Source organism: Geotrypetes seraphini, chromosome 7, assembly GCF_902459505.1.
Source record: "Geotrypetes seraphini chromosome 7, aGeoSer1.1, whole genome shotgun sequence".
Classification (NCBI taxonomy): Eukaryota; Metazoa; Chordata; class Amphibia; order Gymnophiona; family Dermophiidae; genus Geotrypetes; species Geotrypetes seraphini.
The window spans coordinates 121,104,497-121,127,160 of NC_047090.1; the positions used below are offsets into that span (position 1 = coordinate 121,104,497).

At 44.9% G+C, this 22,664-nt stretch overlaps 1 protein-coding gene across 3 annotated transcripts in view; it reads right to left on the reverse strand.

Annotated features, from left to right (window-relative positions):
- KNL1 (kinetochore scaffold 1) overlaps positions 1–22,664 on the reverse strand; it is a 173,264-nt gene that overhangs the window by 144,612 nt on the left and 5,988 nt on the right. For 2 of the 3 annotated variants that reach the window (XM_033952570.1, XM_033952569.1), the window contains exons 4-6: positions 22,512–22,571; positions 15,312–15,373; positions 13,145–13,203 (exon numbers count right to left, since the gene is read on the reverse strand). In XM_033952570.1, the coding sequence (XP_033808461.1) occupies positions 13,145–13,203; positions 15,312–15,373; positions 22,512–22,571 (181 nt within the window). Of the gene's footprint in view, positions 1–13,144; positions 13,204–15,311; positions 15,374–22,511; positions 22,572–22,664 lie in introns of those variants that run through there. The other variant, XM_033952571.1, reaches the window with a different exon arrangement.

The following is a 22,664-nucleotide window of genomic DNA, read 5'->3' on the forward strand; positions in this document are numbered from 1 at the left end:
TCTATTCCTTCATTAAAAATTATTAATACGAGGAGACAATTTATTTTTTCATGTACAGCACCGCAGACATGGAACGCCCTCCCTATTTTTTTACGGGAGGAGAAAGAGTTTGGAAAATTTAAAACTGAGTTAAAAACCTTCCTTTTTAAAGATGCCTTTACAACATAATTTTATTATTGGAGTATCATATTTTACTTTGTTATACCTGTGTTACCTATTTCCCTTTTGTATTTTCCCTCAATGTTTCTTCTTTACTTTATGAATTGTATTTCATCCCTCCTTACCCTATGTTTAGTAATGTTAAAATTAAGAGTAATTTACCATTATTTAAGTATTTGTACGTATTGTATTGTTCTCTAATAATTGTAAATTTTAAAGTGTACATCGCTTAGAATGTTTGATTAAGCGATTGATCAAGTCACCTAATAAACTTGAAACATACGTGACACCCAAGGCCCATCATTTTTTGACACCCCCCCCATCTGTATGAAAAACATGATTTTTAGTAACAATCCATACATCACACAAGAGTGTACCTAGGAAAAGGCAGCATCTTACATACTGCAGTGAGCAGTACATCAATACACCCATTGTAAAACTAAACAAGCCAGACTAGTAGAATCCATTTCAAATGCTCCTGCCTGGCTTTTAAGATCATTCATGGCATCCTTCCTCCCCTAATCCCATTATCCTTTAACTCCTCGAGTCCTGACTCCACCAGACCCGCCCAAAGATATAAACTATCCTCACCCTCTCTACGTGGTATTCTCTATGCAGGTAAACTGGGAAAATCTCTTCTCTTCAAAATCACAGGTCTCTGGAACGACCTTACTATCCCGTTGGGGAACCTGGGCTCTCTCCAACTATTCCGCAAGCAACTGAAAACTTGGCTCTTCTCTAACATGTAATTCTATTTCCCCCCTTACTCTTCCATTCTATATATAAGCTCATGTAAACCTTTTCCTTTCTCTTATTTTTTAAGTTCTTGTAAACCGTGCCGAGCTCCACTTCCGTGGAGAGGATGCGGTATATAAACTTAAGGTTTAGTTTAGTTTAGTACAGATCAATCCTATACAGTCAATCCTAACTGAAAACCATGTCTTTCGAACACACAGAACACAGAAAACACCTTCGCCTAGTATGGAATATGTAATCACAAACTAACCCCTCTCCCTTTTATAAAACTGTAATGTGGTTTTTAGCCATGGTGGTAACAGCTCAGACTCTCATAGAATTCTGAGCAATTAACCCATGGCTGATGCTAAAAAAACGCTCTACAGTTTTGTAAAAGGGGGGATAAAATAGAAAAACATAGACAAAGGTTAAATTGAACCACCAAGAAGCTGGACTCTGCATACAATGCAACACCACAGAAACAGCAATGCATCTCCCCTAACACAAGAAAATAAATAAATATAATTTTTTTTTTTTATATTTTCTTCTCTGGTTTCTGCTTTCCTCATAGTCTTGTCACTCTCTTCCTTTCATCCACTGTCTACCCTCTCTCTGCCCCTTCTATATGGCATCTTCTCTCCTTGCATTCCACTTCCATCTCTCCCTTCACCCCTATTATTCTGGCATCCATCTTCTTCCCTTCCCTCCTCCAATGGTCTGGCATCTCTCTCCTCTTCTTCGCTTCCCTCTCCCATACCCCCATGGTCTGGCATTTCACTCTCTCCTCTCCCTTCCCCCCATTTCCATCAGCATCTGCCCCCTTTCTTTCCCTCCAACCCAATTCCATCCAGTATCCTTCCCCTTTATGTCTCTCTCTCCTTTCCCTGCACACCAATTCCATCAGCATCTGCATCAGCATCTGCCCCCTTTCTCTCCCTCCACCACCCTTCTCCCTCCACCACTCTCTCCCTCCAAACCAGCAAGGTCCCAAGATGACTGCTTCTGCCTCTGGAAGACGTAAGTGACGTTGGAGGGGGGTGGGCCGGCAGACACAGGGAGTTGCGACAAAGTTCTGCAATGACTGCAGCTGCCGATCCACCCCTTCCGAAGTCACTTACGTCTTCCAGAGGCAGAGGCGGCAAATGCAGTCATCGCGGGACCTTCCTGCACTTCAGTGTGGCTGCCGACTCTGCTTCGGAATAAGTACAGCAGCCGCGCTGAGGTGCAGTTGCCATTTAGAGCAGCTCGGATGGTTCTGGATCCAGCCGGCTGTGTACACCCCTAGGGCTGGCACCCGGGGCGGTCTGCCACTGTATGAGGGGACAAAAAATAATTAAAAGAATGGATAACTTGACCGATTTAGACATGTCATACAATTATAACCACAAAAATATGTCATAAAATGTAATTCTAAACTCAAAAGACTCCAGACGAAAAGCAGACTATAGAAAGAAAACCAGAAAAGACCAAACTCATAGTACTAAGATCCAAATGCTAAAATCGGACATGTCCATTATGAAGAGATGTGTGGATCACCGCTAATTATAACGAGTGAGTCTTTAAAATATGAGATGGTAATAGATAGCCAGACCTTGTAGACGGAAGTGACAAATACTGGAGCCAACACCAGAGCACCGTGATGAAACTTGAATGGAAATATGGATACCTATTTATACTTTTGAGTAAAATTGCGATGCGAACATGTCATAGAAAATAATAAATAATGTGAAAACTAAAATCCAAGAACAATATATTGTAACACCGAACTCAGAATTAATGAAATAACATGCTAAAATAACTTAACCCCCACCCCCCTAAAATAGGGCATATACATACTTAAAATGATGGCTGGTTACAAACAGTATGCCTAGACTATATAGACCTAAACAGGGTAAAAGTAAACGTATGGGAAATGAACAGCTGATAATATAGCGTATCTTGAAAACATAAGCCAATAATAGCTCAAAGACAAGCCGACCGGGTAGATGAAAAGTGAAATCTGGGAAAAATCTAAATTATTGTTCAAATAAGCTTCTATTAAAACCAAAGAATAAAACCACAGCACTCGGGAAAGTAAAAAAGGGAGAGTAAAATGGACTTACCGAAAAGGTCTTTATACTGATGAGATAAACTCATACGCAAAATAAATGTGAACACGCGACAGTGGGGCTATGATATTTGATCCGTTGAAAGAGGCACCAAAAAAGTGTCGGCAGTGGATTGGATGAACACTGATAGGGTAGGGGCTTCGGGCTGTTAAACAAGGCTGCTTTAATAAATAAATGAAAATACTGGTGATAAACTAAATAAAAAACCAAAACCATGATAAAATGCCAAACCTGACTGCAAGAGGTAGTGAAAGTAGCATAAGGCACCCGTTAGTGCCAGAACTGCTTAGAATAAAGAACCGTGCTGTACATGAGGAGATAAGATGTAAAGTGCTGGCCCCTCACTGCACCACTTGATCAAACTAAGGAGCGATGTTCTAGAGCAGGGATGCCCATACTTTTTGGGCTTGCGAGCTACTTTTAAAATGACCAAGTCAAAATGATCTACCAACAATAAATTAAAAAAAAACAAAAACACAAAGCACACTGTACGCATAGAAAAAGCACAGTTACTTATCGTAACAGGTGTTATCCAGGGACAGCAGGCAGATATTCTTAACTGATGGGTGACGGCATCGACGGAGCCCTGGTATGGACAATTTTAGAGTGATTGCACTCTAAATTTTTGCCTAAGTTTTTGCCTAAAGTGGTCTAAGAACTTAGAAAGTTCTAGTAGGCCGCACCGCGCATGTGCGAGTGCTTTCCCGCCCGACGGAGGCACGCAGTCCCAAGTTAAGATAAGCCAGCTAAGAAGCCAACCTGGGGAGGAGGGTGGGACATAAGAATATCTGCCTGCTGTCCCTGGATAACACCTGTTACGGTAAGTAATTGTGCTTTATCCCAGGACAAGCAGGCAGCATATTCTTAACTGATGGGTGACCTCCAAGCTAATAAAGAGGGCTGGAGGGAAGGTTGGCCATTAGGAAAATAAATTTTGAAAAACAGATTGGCCGAAGTGTTCATCCCATCTGGAGAATGTATCCAGACAGTAATGAGAAGTGAAAGTATGAACTGAGGACCAGGTAGCAGCCTTGCAGATGTCCTCAATAGGGGTTGATCTGAGAAAAGCTACAGAGGCTGCCATAGCTCTAACCTTATGGGCCTTGACAGAACCTTCCAGTGCGAGTCCAGTCTGAACATAACAGAACGAAATGCAGGCAGCAAGCCAGTTGGAAATCGTTTGTTTAGAACAGTGTTTTTCAACCTTTTTTGGGCAAAGGCACACTTGTTTCATGAAAAAAATCACGAGGCACACCACCATTAGAAAATGTTAAAAAATTTAACTCTCTGCCTATATTGACTATATATAAAGTAATTCTCTTGAATAGGAATCAAATAAACACAAAGAAAGTATTTTATAATTACTTTATTATGAAATAAAAATTATAAAAATTATAAAATACTTTATTCAGTGCGAAACCTGGGCCTGTTTGGCTGAACACAAAGCTGATATTCTGGCTGGAATGGAAGAAAGACACACACGTAGCTCTTCGTCAACAGCTCTCAGTCTCTCTCTGTATTTGGTTTTTATAGCATACAAAAATAGACAAATATACCCTCCATCCTTTTTATTAAACCACAATAGCAGTTTTTAGCGCAGGGAGCTGCGCTGAATGCCCAGCACTGCTCTTGACGCTCATAGGCTCCCTGCGCTAAAAACCACTATTGCGGTTTAGTAAAAGGTGACCATATTGTAAAATATAGACAGCAGATATAAATTCAGAACTGTGCATAGTAAGTGAAGGGAAGTTTTCATCTCTGGGAATTTACCCAGTTAACTATTAAGTTATTTGGGCAAATTCCTTTGAAAACTGTGGTAATACTGCCTCCACTTTGCTAAATTTAAAATAAAATCATTTTTCCTACCTTGTCTGGTGATTTCTGGTTGCACTTTCTTCTTCTGACTGTGCATCCAATCTTTCTTCCCTTCTATCAGCCTGTATGCTTTCTCTCCTCCACACCTCATTCCCTCCCCCAACTTTTTCTTCCTCTCTCCCTGACCTTTCTTTCTTTTTTTCTGTTTCTGTTCTTTCCTTCTGTTTCCCTGCCTGCCCCCTTTCTTTCTTTCTCCCTGCCGTTCCCCAAGCCACTGCCACTGCCGCTGCCATCGGGGAACAGGACCCACCAATGGATAACAGGCCCCAAAGCCGACGCATGCTCTCCCTGACGTCAATTCTGCAATCGGAGAGGAAGTTCCGCCCAGCCAGGCTGGTGATTTCTGGTTGCACTTTCTTCTTCTGACTGTGCATCCAATCTTTCTTCCCTTCTATCAGCCTGTATGCTTTCTCTCCTCCACACCTCATTCCCTCCCCCAACTTTTTCTTCCTCTCTCCCTGACCTTTCTTTCTTTTTTTCTGTTTCTCTTCTTTCCTTCTGTTTCCCTGCCTGCCCCCTTTCTTTCTTTCTCCCTGCCGTTCCCCAAGCCACTGCCACTGCCGCTGCCATCAGGGAACAGGACCCACCAATGGATAACAGGCCCCAAAGCCGACGCATGCTCTCCCTGACGTCAATTCTGCAATCGGAGAGGAAGTTCCGCCCAGCCAGGCTGGTGATTTCTGGTTGCACTTTCTTCTTCTGACTGTGCATCCAATCTTTCTTCCCTTCTATCAGCCTGTATGCTTTCTCTCCTCCACACCTCATTCCCTCCCCCAACTTTTTCTTCCTCTCTCCCTAACCTTTCTTTCTTTTTTTCTGTTTCTCTTCTTTCCTTCTGTTTCCCTGCCTGCCCCCTTTCTTTCTTTCTCCCAGCCTCCTGTCCAGCAGTAACTCTCTTCCCTTCCTCCCCTCCCAGCAGCATCTCTCCGTCTCCCTCTCCAGTAGCAGCTGTCCCTTTTTTTTCCTTGCCCAGCAGCTTCCCAGATTCCTTTCCCTCCTCCCCTCCCAGAAGCATCTCTCCTTCTTCTCCCTCTCCAGTAGCAGCTGTCCCTTTTTTTATCTTGCCCAGCAGCTTCCCAGATTCCTTTCCCTCCTCCCCTCCCAGAAGCATCTCTCCGTCTCCTTCTCCCTCTCCAGTAGCAGCTGTCCCTTTTTTTCCTAGCCCAGCAGCTTCCCAGATTCCTTTCCCTCCTCCCCTCCCAGAAGCATCTCTCCTTCTTCTCCTTATCCAGTAGCAGCTGTCCCTTTTTTTCCTTGCCCAGCAGCTTCCCAGATTCCTTTTCCTCCTCCCCTCCCAGAAGCATCTCTCCTTCTTCTCCCTCTCCAGTAGCAGCTGTCCCTTTTTTTTCCTGGCCCAGCAGCTTCCCAGATTCCTTTCCCTCCTCCCCTTCCAGAAGCATCTCTCCTTCTCCCTTTCCAGTAGCAGCTGTCCCTTTTTTCCCCTGCCCAGCAGCTTCCCAGACTGATAGTGGTTTTCTCCCCTCCCAGCAGCTCTTCTTACTTCCCAGCGCAGCGATTCACGAAGGCAGCCTCGGGTCCTTTGTTGGGTCGGGCCGCCTCTGAGGAAAGAGGAAGTTGCATCATCAGAGGCAGCCGCGACTCAGCAAAAGCCCCGAGGCTGCCTTCGTGAATCGCTGCGCTGGGAAGTAAAGGAGAGCTGCAGAGAGGGGAGAAAGCCACTGTCGGAGGCTCCCCAAGATCTCTCCGGCCCAGCGCACGCTTCCGATGCTGATCTTGCCGGTCCTGCGCGGACCGGCAGGAAGTTCAAATGAGTCAATCTTGCCGGTCCTGCGCGGACCGGCAAAAATTTCCTGCGGACCGGCGGTTGAAGAACTGTGGATTAGATCGCCAAGACAAAGTGAGTCCTGGGTGATCGACTCACTTTGCCTTGGCGAGCTACTGGCGCCCCTGCCTCGGGCCCCCTGTAAGCTCCGGGCCCGGCGGCCCTGCGGCACACCAGGCAACATCTCGCGGCACACTAGTGTGCCGCGGAACAGCGGTTGAAAAACACTGGTTTAGAAACAGGATGACCCAGCCTATTAGGATCAAAAGAGAGAAAAAGCTGTTGAGACGATCTGTGAGGTTTGGTGCGCTCTAAATAGTAAGCCAAAGCACGCTTACAGTCCAAAGTATGCAAAGCCTGTTCTCCAGGATGAGAATGAGGTTTAGAAAAGAACAGAGGTAAAACAATGGACTGGTTGAGATGAAAGTCAGAGACCACTTTAGGCAAAAACTTAGGATGAGTACGAAGAACCACCTTGTCATGGTGAAAAACAGTGAACGGTGGGTCAGCTACTAGTGCATGTAACTCACTGACCCTCCTGGCAGAGGTGAGGGCAATAAGGAAGACCACTTTCCAAGTGAGAAATTTGAGGTGAGCTGTGGCCAATGGTTCAAAAGGAGGCTTCATGAGAGAGGAGAGAACCACATTAAGGTCCCAGATAACCGGAGGAGGCTTAAGAGGTGGTTTCACATTGAAAATGCCCCTCATGAATCTGGAAACCAAAGGATGAGCCGTAAGAGGTTTTCCGTGAACAGGCTCATGAAAATCAGTAATGGCACTGAGGTGGACTCTGAGTCAGACAAAGAGAGCAAATAATCCAACACCTGTTCTACTGATAGGGAAGTGGGGTTATGATGATGAAGAAGACACCAGGAAGAAAAGCGAGTCCACTTTTGTTGATAACATTGGAGAGTGGTCGGCTTCCTGGAGGCATCCAGAATGGAACGAACAGGCTGAGAGAGAGATGTTTGAGCGGAAGTCAGCCCGAGAGAAACCAAGCTGTCAGGTGGAGAGATGGCAGGTTGGGATGTAGCAGAGATTGCTGATGCTGAGTAAGCAGAGTAGGAAACACTGGTAGAAGTATGGGCTCCTTGGAACTGAACTGAAGAAGGAGGGAGAACCAATGTTGCCGGGGCCACCGTGGCGCGATGAGAATCATGGTGGCCTTCTCTCTCTGAAGTTTGAACAATGTCCGCAACATGAGAGGAAGGGGAGGAAAGGCATAAAGAAACCGATCCGCCCAATTGAGGGGAGTAGAGTCTGGAACAAAATTGGGGCAGTTGATGGTTGTGAGGAGCTGCAAAGAGGTCCACCTGAGGAGTGCCCCACTGAGAAAAGATGGACCGGAGAGTGACAGGATTGAGGGTCCATTTGTGAGGTTGAAGAATTCTGCTGAGGTTGTTTGCCAATGAATTCTGTTCGCCCTGAATGTAAACAGCCTTCAAGAAGAGACTGCGAGCTGTCGCCCAAGACCAAATCCTTTGGACCTCCTGGCATAAGAGGCGAGAGCCCGTCCCACCTTGTTTGTTGATGTAGTACATGGCTACTTGATTGTCTGTGCACAGAAGAAGAACCTGGGGACAGAGAAGATGCTGAAACGCCTTGAGAGCATAAAACATCGCTCTGAGTTCCAGGAAATTGATATGATGTTTTCGTTCCTGGACAGTCCAAAGACCTTGTGTGTGAAGGTGGTCCATGTGTGCCCCCCAGGAATACAGGGAAGCATCCGTGGTGATGATCATGGAATGAGGAGGCAGATGGAAGAGAAGACCTCTGGAAAGATTGGAGGAGTTCGACCACCATTGTAGAGACTGTCGAAGAGACGATGTCACAGATATGTGTCGTGAAAGAGGATCTGTCGTCTGTGACCATTGATTGGCCAATGTCCACTGAGGAGTACAGAGGTGGAGATGGGTGAGAGGAGTAACCTGTACTGTCGAGGCCATGTGATCCAAAAGAACCATCATCTGTCTGGCCGAAATGGAGGGTTGAAGAAGCACATGATGACAGAGGTGGATCAGTGTGTGCAGACGGTCGGAGGGAAGAAACGCCCTCATGAGGTTGGTGTCTAGGACCGCTCCAATGAATTGAAGTTGCTGAGTGGGAAGGAGATGCGACTTCGGATAATTGATCTTGAACCCTAGAATGTGAAGGAAGGCGATGGTGTGGTTGGTGGCTTGAACCACTTGCTGAGATGACAGAGCCTTGATTAACCAGTCGTCCAGGTAAGGGAAAACTTGGAGACTGTGAGACCTAAGAAAGGCAGCACTACTATCAGACATTTTGTGAATACCCTTGGAGATGAGGCTAGGCCAAAGGGTAGTATTGATAATGACGGTGATGGATCTGAAATCTGAGATACCGTTGGGAGGTCAGATGGATGGGTATGTGAGTGTAGGCCTCTCTGAGGTCGAGGGAGCATAGCCAGTCACCCTGAGTGAATAGGGGATAAAGCGTGGCCAGAGAGGGCATTCTGAACTTCTCTTTGACTAAACACTTGTTGAGATCTCTGAGATCCAAGATAGGTCTGAGGTCTCCTGTCTTTTTGGGAACCAGAAAATATCGGGAGTAAAATCCCTGCCCCCTTTGATCTAGAGGAACTTCCTCTATGGCGTTCAGAAAAAGAAGGGATTGGACCTCTTGAAGGAGTAGGGAGGACTGAGAGGAGTTGAAAGCAGACTCTTTTGGAGGACTGGCTGGTGGAAGATTCTGGAAGTTGAGAGAGTAACCGTGACGAATGATGTTTAGAACCCACTGGTCTGAGGTGATGAGTTCCCAACGGTTGAGAAAAATATGAAGACGTCCTCCGATCGGTTGGGGCAGAGTAGAGGGCGGCGGAAGACTGGCTATGTCCTGGAGAAGTAAGTCAAAAGGGCTGAGAAGCTTTTGGTGGAGCAGCAGGTTTTACTGGTTGCTGCTGTTGTTGACAAGCCTGCTGATCCTGTTGCTGACGTGGCCTCCGAAGTTGATGATGAGGAGGTTGAAAAGGACAAGCAGAATAGCGGCGTTGATAGGATGACTGCTGACGAAAGGGTCGATCAGGTGGAGGTTTCTTTTTGTTCTTCAGCAAAGTATCCCACCGGGTCTCATAGGCAGTTTTTGCGTGGTGGTATCCAAAGACTCTCCAAATAACTCGTCACCCAAGCAAGGAGCATTTGCAAGGCGGTCTTGGTGATTGACATCGAGTTCCGAGACCCTAAGCCAAGCTAAGCGCCACATGGTGACAGCCATTGCAGTAGCCCTGGAGGTCAGTTCGAAGGTGTCATAAATGGAACGGACCATGAACTTGCGAAGCTGTAGTAAACTGGAAGTATATTGTTGAAACAGTGGGATCTTACGCTCAGGTAGATATTTTTGAAGGGAAGACAGCTGTTGGATTAAATGCTTTAGGTAAAAGGAAAAATGAAAAGCATAATTGCCTGAATGATTGGCTAGCATAGCATTTTGGTATAAGCGTTTGCCGAATTTATTCCTGGAGGGACAGAGGCATAGACACTAGTGCCCGCAGCCTTTTTTAAAGTGGATTCCACAAGAAAGGATTCATGCGGGAGTTGAGGTTTGTCAAAGCCCGGAATGGGAATGACTTTGTACAGAGTGTCCAATTTTTGTGGAGCTCCAGGGATGGTTAAAGGAGTCTCCAAGTTTTTGTAAAAAGTTTCCCTCAGAATGTCATGGAGGGGAACTTGAGGAACTCCTTTGGAGGTTGATCAAAATCCAAGGCATCAAGGAATGCCTTAGATTTTTTGGAGTCAGATTCCAAAAAATCTGATGGAGAGGGAGTCTGACATTTCCCTCAAGAATTTTGTAAAGGAGGACTGGTCAGGTTTACTATTAGGCTCCTGGATAGAAGGATCCTCCTCATCAGAAGAAACCTCATCATCTGTACCCAGAGGTTCTTCAGATTCGTCTCATAGGTCAGGGTCTCGCACCTGAGGGCATCGACCTCGGGAGACCGGAGTCGAGGGGTCACCATGCAAGGATTTGCGCACCGACTTCCCGGACCGCATGGATGTTGTACCCGGAGAAGTTGCATGGCGCCTAGCGAGATCCAAAAGCGGTGCCGACTTGGAGACCGTCTGCACAGCATGGTGCGAGGTTCTCGGTTCCACTGACAACACAGGCATGGAAGCGGAGGGAGTGTGAACCAGTGCCAAAAGTGTCGGTACCGTAGGCTCAGATCGGACAGGAACTGGAAGGTTCGGTGCCAACAAAGCAGGGAGAAGCTGTTGCAATTGCTCCTGAAGTTGGACTTGGGAGGATAGCCGCAATGCGATCATCCAAAGAAGGCACCGGTACCGCTTTCTTTTTCTTCGGTACCTGAGGTGCCTCTCGACGCTCGGGAGATGAGGAGGCCGATGACGTGGCACTCACCTCAATAGGAGTGGAGCGTTTACGGGGGCGCCTTGAAGTCGGCAGGACTGGGCTCACTGCAGCTTTGACCGGAGGATGCTCCAGGGAAGAGGAAGGCTTCTTAGCCGGCTTACTGGGGGATGCGACACCGAAGTAAATTCGGGTGGTGTCGAAAGAGTCGGTGCCGATTTAGGAGGGGGCAGCCGATGTCTGAGTGGATGTCGATGGTTCCATCCCGGCACCGAAGAGAAGTTTCTGTTGGATCTGCCAATTCTTCAAGGTGCGCTTTTTAAGAGAAGCACAACGGGTGCAAGATGAAGCCCTATGATCCGGACCCAGGCACTGGAGACACCAATTGTGGGGGTCGGTCAAAGAGATAGGGCGTGCACACCGCTGACACTTCTTAAATCCCGGCTGAGGGGGCATGAAGGTGAAAACGGTCTCTACAAAATCGAAGGCGGAGGCTTCGATGGTGCCAACAGGCCCCGCCGGGGCCAGATGAAAAGTAACGAAAAAAGAAAGACTTTTTATTTTTTGTAAAAAAGAAAGAAAATGAAATGAAAAGAAAACAAGGAAGTAAAAGTTCCAGAAAAAACGCGCGAGCAGGAAGGCAGAAAAAATTTTCAACGACCGTTGAAAAAAACGCATCTTCTTAGCTCCGCGGAAACTAAGAAACTGGGGACCGCGCGCCTCCATCGAGCAGGAAGGCACTCGCGCATGCGCGGTGCGGCCTACTAGAACTTTCTAAGTTCTTAGAGTGCAATCACTCTAAAATTGTCCGTACGGGGGCTCCGTCGGTGCCGTCACCCAACAGTTAAGAATATGCTGCCTGCTTGTCCTGGGATAATGTTAATTATCATTCCCATTCCGGGGTTTTTTCAAAGAGGTCAAAGCAGATACTCTATGCATTGTCACCTCAGTAACAACCATACAAAAATAGACAAATATACCCCCTCCCTTTTTACTAAACCACAATAGCAGTTTTTAGCGCAGGGAGCTGCGCTGAATGCCCAGCGCTGCTCTCGACGCTCATAGGCTCCCTGCGCTAAAAACCTCTATTGCGGTTTAGTAAAAGGGGACTATAGTGTAAAATATAGACTGCAGATATAAATTGATCACTAAATTTAAAATAAAATCATTTTTCCTACCTTGTCTGGTGATTTCACGAGTCTCTGGTTGCACTTTCTTCTTCTGACTGTGCATCCAATCTTTCTTCCCTTCTTTCAGCCTGTATGCTTCCTCTCCTCCAGACTTCATTCCCTCCCCCAACTTTTTCTTCCTCTCTCCCTACCCTCCCTGCCTCCCTTTCTTTCTTTCTCTCTTCATGCCCCCTTTCTTTTTTTCTGTTTCTCTTCTTTCCTGCTGTCTCCCTGCCTGCCCTCTTTCTTTCTTTCTCCCTGCATTCCCTGAAGCCACTGCCACTGCCATCGGGTAACAGGCCCCCAAACCGCCGCCATTGGATAACAGGCCCCAAAGCCGCAGCCGCCCCAAGCTCTCCCTGCTTCGGGCCGACCAGCATTCCTCTCCCCGACGTCAATTCTGCCGTTGGGGAGAGGAAGGCTGATCGGCCCAAGATCGCGATCGACCTATTGGGGAAATACTGCCAGGTCCTGCCTTCGCGGAAACAGAAAGTAGGCAGGACCAGGCAGCAAGAAGAGCAAATTATAAGCTTCACTGACCTGTCTCCCGCCTTAGCCCGTAGCGAAGCATGCTTCGGGGCTCTAACATGTGTGTGCCGGCTTCCCTTCTCTTCCCCCCCCCCCAGGACATAACTTCCGGTTTCGGAGGGAAGAGAAGGGAAGCCGGCATGCACACGTTAGAGCCCCGGAGCATAAGTTCGCTATGGGCTAAGGCATGAAATCTCCAAGCCGTTTTTTTTTTTTTTTTTTGCTATTGAGCAGCACCGGCGGCAGCAGCAGAATTCACAACGGATGATAGCCGGGCGGTCATCTAAATTACCCGGGCGGACCGCCTGGCTAAAAGGTCCTTGGGAGAACACTGCTTAGCCATACAAAATTGTTACAGGAGGAAAATATTTTTAAAAGACAACTATAAAACATATTATAAACTAATAATAAATCAGACAGTTATAAGATTAGGGGGAAAAAAAACCCTTCTCATATACGATCTTTACCTGCATTGCTGAGCTCTCCTATAACATTTTCATGAAGGTCTGGTACAAATACCCTAGAACTGAAAGAAAAAAAAAAGTAACTTGTAAAAAGTAAAAGTTACTCCTTTTACTAAACTGTGGAAGAGTTTCTTACCGTAGGCTGGTGAGGTAAATACTCCGATACTCATTCAATTCCTATGAGTGTCGGATCATTTACCTCGTCCACCTGCGGTAAGCAACTCTACTTTGATTTAGTAAAAGCCAGCGTATGTTTTATTACCAGATCAGATAAAATTCTAGCATTAACTCTGTACTCTGCCAAATGTCTAGCAAGAGATTTGCAGAAGACCATACATACAACCACACTTTCCGACTAGGGCATAAAACTCTCCCAGAACATACTACTACAGGGAAAAACTCTGCCCCGTCCCCGCGAGCTCAGTTCCCGTCCCCGCAAACCATCTGATCCCATCCACACAAGCCTTGAATAGTTTTATACTGAACTTATTTTATCCACTATAATAAAACCCTTAGCTTGCATGAGCACTTCAATCTCCGTACGCCGTGATCTGAGCTTCCATGCCACACGTGCCTCAGCTGATTTCCTGCCCTGATCTCTGACGCCAGCAGACATTCTGCCTTCTGACTACGCTGCCGGGAGGCTTCTTCTTCTCACCCCCGGACCAGCAGCAGCAGCCACGGTTTCATCAAGCAGCCGCGGGGCATTTGCTAGGCTGGCCCACTTTGATAATGCAAGGCGGACCGGCCTAGCAAAAGCCCCGAGGCTGCCCAGTCTAGCGTATGCTGGACAGGGAGCAGGGAAGGGAGAAGGGATACTACTGGGGGAGGTAAAAGTAAGGGAGAAGGGCTACTGCTGGACAGGGGGAGCAGGGAAGGGGTGCTGCTGGACAGGGGGGAGAGACAGAAAGAAAGGCAGACAGAAAGAAAGACAGGGGGCAGGGAGAGAGAAAGAAAGACAGGGGGCAGGGAGAGAGAAAGAAAGACAGACAGAAAGAAAGACAGGGGGCAGGGAGGGAGAGAGAAAGAAAGAAAGACAGGGGGCAGGGAGAGAGAAAGAAAGACAGGGGGCAGGGAGAGAGAAAGAAAGACAGGGGGCAGGGAGAGAGAGAGAAAGAAAGAAAGACAGACAGACATTCTCTAATAGACAGGCATTCTCTAGTAGACAGACAGAAAGAAAGAAAGAAATGCCCAAGTCTACACATCTATTCTAGCACTTGTTAATGTAACGGGCTAAAAAACTAGTTAAAGTATAAAAAGAAACAATATTCTGTACAATTGTCATTTTATAAATCAAAATTCTGGCTTCTGAACTAGAGAAAGATGTTCAGCTGGCAGGGCTTTGTTTATAAATGTTTATCAACACAACTAATATACAACTTTATCCTAAAGCAAAAAAAAAAAAGAAAAGAAATAGAAATAGAAATTTTTTTTCTACCTTTGTTGCCTGGTTTCTGCTTTCCTCATTCATTTCCTTCCATCCACTGTCTGCCTTCTCTGTCTCTTCCATATGCTCTTTTTCTGTGTCTCTCCCTTCCATCTCTCCCTCCACCCCCCCCCTCCATTGGTCTGGCACCCATCTTCTTCCCTCCGCTCCCCCATAGTATGGAATCTCTCTCTTCCCCATTTCCCTTCAGCTTCTTCTCTCCACTCTCTCTTCCCCATTTCCCTTCAGCGTCTGTTTCTCTCCACCCCACCTTCCCTCCCTTTCCCTTATCTTCGTGGAAGGCGATTTCTAAATTTCCTTCCTACGAGCAGCCAGAGCGTTGAAGTTGCATGTGGCTACAGGAAAGGTCATCTCTGATGCAACTTCCGGTTGCGTCAGAGATGACCTTTACGGCACTCACAAGAATGGTCTTGTCCCTGTAGCCACGGTGAACATTGTTTTATCCCCCACCATTTCAGCGGGATACCCGGTTACCCACGGGTAAAAGCCAGCGTGTCATTCTCTACATACTACCCAATCCTTTTCTGTAAACAGATAGATCTCCTTCCCCATATATATCAGGTATAAGGCCATCACCATGATTTTATCAGTCATATAAAAGGGTTTTTGTTAAAATCTCCATTCATTCGTCAGTTTAAAGACTGGTACCTTCCTTAGCTTATATATAAAAATACACAGAGTACACCTCCAAAGCAAAAAGTTTATATTATACTTCAAGTTCACCTTATTGTTTCTGCAAAACTGACTCGTCGTGAGTTTTTACGACGTTTCTCTAAGTTGTGATCCTGAGGAAAAAAAGTACTGTGTTGTGAATGTAGAATTTGAAATACAACAAACTATGTTACTATTAGACAGGAAATATTTTTAATATGATCATACAGCTTAAGAGCTGAACATTTTTTATACATACCAACACAAACATAGTACTTTGTTAACTAAGATGATCAATAAATTGAATTACTGCACTAGAAATGGCCAATTCTACTTTAGCTCTGAGTTTCTGTTCAAAAAGAGATTAGGTTATTACCTTAATAATATATTTTCTAGGTTCATAGGGAGAGTTTGCTGACCAAAGTGTTGTCCATGCCTGCTCATGAGCATTCTTCAGAAGATGTCATTCACTGCTTTTTAGCGCCTTCTTCTTCTCCCCGGTCTCTGCTGCCCCCTTCAGTTCATACCAAAGCTGGCGACAGCCCTACAGAAGAAGACAGGCAAAGGAGGGATACAGGGAATTCCCCAGCACCTAGTGTCTGATCTGCTCAAAGGAATTTTAAAACAATTACTGAGTAGCAATGACTACTTCTGAGTATCCTTTTGAACTAGCACTGTGCACTCAAGAGCCATGTCGTAAGACCAAAGCGTCCCGAATCTTCTAGGGCAGAGGTAGGCAATTCCAGTCCTCAAGAGCCACAGGTTTTCAGGATATCCACAATAAATACACATGAGATAGATTTGCATCTCAAGGAGGCAGTGCTGGAAAAGACTGGCATTAGATGCAAGTCTATGAAGTGCATGTTGCCCTTTAGCATCAGACTTAAAATTTGCTGAAACCTGGGGTAAATGCTGGTGTTCAAGTTGAGCGCTGACCCATTATTCTGTTAACAATGCATACAACCTTTTGGAATGCCCCGACATACACATATCCTTCCTATGGCCATGCCCCTCTGAGATGCATGCTATGAGATTTAAGCACCTGGCGTTACAGAATAGCATGCAGCCAAATGTGTGCGCGCAAATCCCAACTGGTGCCAATTAATGCCAAATACTTGTTAGCGTCCAATTATTGCTTGTAAGTGATTTGTTAGCTGATTACATTGAGTGCCCATCTCAGATCATGCCCAAATCTGGGCTCTTAATCTGGGGACTGGATTTAGACATTCCTTTTCATCATGAACAATTTTTCACCAAACAGAAAAGCATTCAAAACCATGGCAGAACAGTTGGTCACAATACTATTATGCCATGGATTGTGCTTAAAAAATAAAACACAACCACATCCACAAAAAAACAAGACCTAAAAAAAAAAATCTACTCTAATAATGCCCAACCATTTTTTAAGTGTCCTCCAATCCATCTGGTAATATGACGATCTTTATTGTTCAAACATCAAAACAATACATTCACCAACTCAATGACTCGACATGTACATGTTTCGGCTATCAGGCCTACCTCAGGAGTCTTAAAAATCACGAATAATAACATGCGAATTATGCAGATTTGACCAAGAACCAATCAAAATGGAGTATCATCATGGTACAAATAGAAGCGATTCTGGATAATAATAATAATAATAACAGTTTATATACCACAATACCGTTAAGTTCTATGCGGTTTACAGAAGATTAGTGGAGTACAAGTTGAGTTGACGTACAAGTTGAGTTAACTTAAGGGATGTGGGAACAATGGGGAAAAAGGGCAAGAGAGGGGAAGGAGGGAAGTGGGTCAGCTGTCTAGGTATTTCAGGAATAGGTGAGTTTTGAGGCGTTTCCTGAATACCTCATAAGTGGTGGGCAATAGGAGTTGTTCTAGGTATTTACCCCATAGAGCAGCCTGATGTGAGAGAAGATGCTCATGGTGTTTTTTTAGTTTGCATCCTCTAACCGGGGGAGAAACGAAGTGCGAGTGGGAGCTTCTCTTGTGTTTGTTGGCTGAGAAGGAGAATAGGTCAGTGATGTATTTAGGGGTTAGACCGTAGAAAACTTTAAAACAGAGGCAGGCGAACTTAAACTTTACACGAGCTTCCATCGGCAGCCAGTGTAGCTGTTTGAAGTATGGCGTCACTTGATCGAACTTCTTTAGACCGAAGATTAGTCTGACCGCAGTGTTTTGCATTAGTTGTAATCGTCGCATATTCTTTTGGGGGATTGCTAAGTAGGCGATGTTACAGTAGTCGAGTTGACTTAATATGAGGGATTGTACCAAGATTCTGAAGGCAGAGTTATCAAAGTATGCTTTAATGGATTTAAGTTTCCAGAGGGTGAAAAAACTCTTTTTGATTAGGGAGTCCACCTGATCTTTCATGGTGAGGCATTGGTCCAGAGTTACACCCAGTATTTTAATGGTGGGCTGTATGGGGTAGTTATGTTTGTTGATGTCTAGTGGGGTTTTGGTGTCAAGAGGGCGTGGTGAAGCGACAAAGAATTTTGTCTTCTCAGTATTGAGCTTGAGTTTGAAGTCTGTCATCCAATGTTCCATCAAGTTTATGGCTTCTGATGCTTTTGGAATTGTTTCCGAGATGGAGTTGGTAAATGGGATAATAATTGTGAAGTCATCAGCGTAACTGAATAATTTTATCCCCAGCTGGGTTAATTGAACGCTCAGTGAGGTCATGTAGATATTGAAAAGCAGAGGGGATAGTGGGGACCCTTGCGGAATGCCGGATGGGTTGCTCCAGGTGTTGGAGAGATCATTGTTGAAGCGAACCTGATAGGTTTGGGACGAAAGGAAACCAGTTTAGCACTTCGCCTCTGATGCCAATACTCTGATACTGTCATTATTATTATTATTATTCTTTATTCTTATATACCTCCATACCCAGTGAGTTCTAGGCGGTTTACATCAATTAGCAAATGATCTGCATTGACAAGCAGATTTACAACAAAATTAGAAGCAGATTTACAGCAAATTACAAGCAGATTTACGATAAATTACAACGATTTATAGCAGTCAGCAGTAAAATTACAGCGATTTACAACTGTCTGCAATGAGGGGAAGATTTACAACAATATAACAGAAATTGCAGGTTTGATCGAACTAGATAAGGGAAGTAGAGAGTGGGGAAGGGAGGGTCTGGTGAAGGAGGAAGGGGGCAGGGGTGGGGCAAGTGTTATGTGGGGTGAATGGAATATTAAGGGTCGTGTTTGCTGAATAGGTAAGTTTTTAGTAGTTTTCTGAAGGCAAGGTAAGTGGGGGCCTCGAGTATCATCTGGGCTAGCCATGGGTTCGACTTGGCTGCTTGGAAGGCGAAAGTTCTATCGAGGATTCTTTTGAGAGGACAGTGTTTTGGCGAAGGGAAGGCGAACAGTTGAATTCTGCGTGATGTCCTGTTGTTGCAATAAAGGTTAAAGTGGGTATTTATGTAACTTGGAGAAGAGCCGTTAACCGATTTGTAGCAGAAGCATGCAAATTTAAAAAGAACTCTAGATTCAAATGGTAGCCAGTGTAGTTGGTGATAGAAAGGGGTGACATGTTCCCATTTCTTTAGGCCAAAGATGAGGCGCACTGCGGTATTTTGGATTATTTTTAGTCTCCTGGTAGTTTTCTTTGTGGCTTTAAGGAAGATGATATTGCAGTAGTCGAGAATGCTGAGGATGGAGGATTGTACAAGTAGGCGGAATGCAGTGTCATTGAAGTATTTTTTTATGGTGCGAAGTTTCCAAAGTACCGAAAAGCTTTTCCTAACGATGAGGTCGGTATGGTTATTTAGGGATAGGTTTTTGTCCAGCGTGACTCCCAGAATTTTTATGGTCAGATCGAGGGGGAAGGTCATTCCTTTTAGTTGAATTGTGGTTTCCTTGATTTTATCTTTGGGGGAGGCTAGGAAAAATTTTGATTTGTCGGGGTTTAATTTCAGTCTGAATGAAAGCATCCAGAGTTCTATCTGGTTGAGAATGTTTGTGATGTGGTCAAGTAGTTTTTGTGAAAAGTTGGTTAGTGGGATGGCTATTGTGATATCGTCTGCATAAATGAAGAATTTGAGATTTAGGTTGTGTAAGAGTTTACCTAGGGAGGCTAGGTATATGTTGAATAGGATGGGGGATAGGGGGGAGCCCTGCGGGACCCCACAGGTGTTGTCCCAGTAGAAAGAGTTATTCTTGAGTACCTTGTATGATCTATTTTGTAGGAACCCCTGAAACCAATTGAGGACCTGGTCTGAGATGCCAATGTGAGCTAGGCATTCAAGGAGAATGGTGTGGTCGACCAGGTCAAAAGCACTGCTCAGGTCGAGTTGTATGATCAGGGCACTTGAGCCCTGACTGAAGAGCGTGTGGAGGTGGTCGAGAAGGGATGCTATGATGGTTTCAATGCTGTGGTCCGCGCGAAATCCTAATTGGTTGTCACATAGAATGTTGAATTTTTCAAGGTATGCGGAAAGTTCCGCCTTTACCAACCCTTCCGCTATTTTGGTAAATAGGGGGATGCTGGCGATCGGCCTATAATTAGATGGGGAGTTAGGTGGTTCTTTCTCGGTTTTTAGGTGGTTCTTTCTCGGATTTCCATCCGCCCAATGCCATCTTCCAGACGGATTGGAGGACACTTTTGTTGCACATCATTCCTATCTGGACAATTCCACTCTGGTTCCTGCATATTTGTATTTGTGGTATTGTTTCCCCCTGTTTTTTCGTCAAACATTTTTTAATACATATTAACTTTTATGTTAACTTAGCACACACTAAATTTGAAGGCAAACTAACAACCTAAATTGCACTAATGAAGGCACATCCCTATAGTTTACCTAAGTGGCTTCAAAGGCATTTAAAACTGATGTCACAAGAGGATCCAGTGGTTTTACAGATATTACCCTAAATGGGAGGCATTTTGAATGTAAAACATTTTTTTTTAAGCAGAGGAAACAGGAGAGTCCCCATTTTCTTTCTTCCTTGCTTTCCTCCATGGAAGATGGTTGGGAGATTAAGGGTAGAGTCCCTGGGCCTCCAAAGAGAGGAAGTTTGAAACCTAGATCTTGATGGGAGGGTAATACAGTGATGTGAAAAAGTTCCCCTCCCTATCCAATTTTAAAGTCTGACCCAACTTTGGTTTTGGCACCGAGACCAGCCTGAAATCCAGCTTCTTGTTCAGCAAAAAATGCCAAAACCAAAACATCTCCTCCTTGTCTCTGCTGCATAGTCACCCTTTCCCCCCTTCCCAGACCCACTCGTCAGCCAGTTCCCCCCATCCCCCAGACCTACTTTAGGTACCCTGGTGGTCTAGTGGCCTAACCCACAAGTGATTCAGAGTCACACTTGCCCTAGTTGTCTCTGTCATCTAAATAGCCGCTGTGACCTTCAGCAGCAGTCTAATGGTTGCCATCTTGGGATTGGAGAAAGTATAAGTACGAGCAATTTAAAGCCTCTCCTGCATATACCAGCTCCAGTCTCAAGATGGTCACTATGACCTTCAGCAGTCTTTCTTGAGACTGCTGCTGAAAGTCTCAGTGGCCATTTGGGGTGTAGATATGGCCAGGGTGAGAGCAACTGTGAATGGTTCTTGCCCCAGTTACCTCTACACCACCAGAGTGCCCAAGGTAGGCATGTGGGTAGGGGAGGGAGCTGACTGATGGGTGGCTCTGGGAGAGAATCATTTCAGATCTTTAATGTAATATTACACAAAGAGAATCTGAGGGAAAAAAACAAAACAGTTTTTAAATTATTACATCATTTAAAGAAGTTTATCCAATACCCATATGATAAACTGACTGCCCCTAAACTTAATAACGGCACCAAACACTTTTATAATTTGATATCAGTCTTTCACATCACTTTTGAAGAATCTTAGCCCATTTCTTTGCAGAACAGCTTTAATTTAGATACTTCCATTGGTTTTCATTTCAGGTCTTGCTACATTATCTCTAGGCCCAATGAGACAGATTTGTACACCAAGAAAGAGGATATCATGAAAATCTGACTGGCTGGGTGTTTCCTAAGGACTGGGTTGAGAAATACTGATGTATATGGACAACAGGGGATTAGGTGTAAGACTGTGTAGTGGGGATGGTATTTAAGACAGTAGTGCTGTACAGCATGTGTCTGCTCTGGATGAGATATCTAAAGAGGGGGTTAGGGGACTTGTCTATGTCAAGTGCATTTTAGTGTTTTCTGTTATGCCGGTGTGTATAGTTAATATGGCAATCAACTTATTAGTTGTCTCATTCCAGTCCTAAATATTCATAAAGTGAACATGTCCTAGTGGACTGGATCTTGCAGATTACTAAAGTTTATGAGTACGCCTCAGCCCCACCACTGTGCTATCTCATGACTGCGGGAAGAATTATGTGGCACTTCATCATTGGCTGCTCATATACGATTTTATAATCATTATTTTTTATCAATTTAAATTTTTTTCTTTATGTAAAAAAGTACAGTTTTCAATCCTTGCTTTATGTAAAAAGTGATATGTGTACTTAGCTTATATCAGCCAACGCCTGGGAGTCTGACCCGACATGACATGTTTCGCACCGACTAGTGCTGTATCAAGGGTCTCCCGAGGTCGCGTGTGTCATCCGACTCTAGTCTATATCAAAGTCAGTAGTAGAAATGCCTGAAGTGGGTATGCTGAGGATGGGTACTGTAGTGACAGATGCCTGGGGAGGTGTCCAGAATGAGTCTACAAAGAAGGTAGGGGTGTAAAGAAGTGTTTAGGGAACCCTCTCTGCTTCTTACCCCTTCCTCTGGGGCATATAACAGATTTCTAAAAGCATGAATACAGGGATGAATTAAGTGTGGCACATGCTACACATCTCTAGCAGTGCTACCAAATCCTTTCTGATCTTGATCTTCACAATTCCCCTCACCCCTGTAGCAGTATAAGCTGTGAGATCACAGCTCATATTATAAGACTTGACCCCAGCTACTTTGAAAGGGGGTGGGGGTGGGGAGTTGATGTGTCAGTAATCAGGTGGTGGTACAGCATCACCACCACTTATATTTTTTTAAGCCAAAATAAAACTTCTATGGAAATTCAGCAACAGGTGGACCCTGTCAGTAGGCAGCCCCAGGGCTGGTTCAATGGTAGCTACACCCCTGGAACCTACAGCAAAGCACTGTGAAACAGAAAAAGAATTACATCTTCATAATCTTGTATATCTGTAGTGAAATAAGAATATAATCGGAAGTGTTGGCAGTGAAAATTTCCTGGAAGAGAACTAGGTAATTTATACTTGGTCTACCAGAATATTAACAGGAAAGCACTTCTTTGCAAATCTACCTGATAGATTTCATTGCCACCTCCAAGATCTTGAAGAGGACTCCGTGGTGCTTTTAAAATCTAAAAGAAATAACCAAACTAAAAAATTATTTAATGTAAGAATGAGAACTCTTGCTCTACTAAATCTGTAAAAGAATTAATTACAAAGGACAC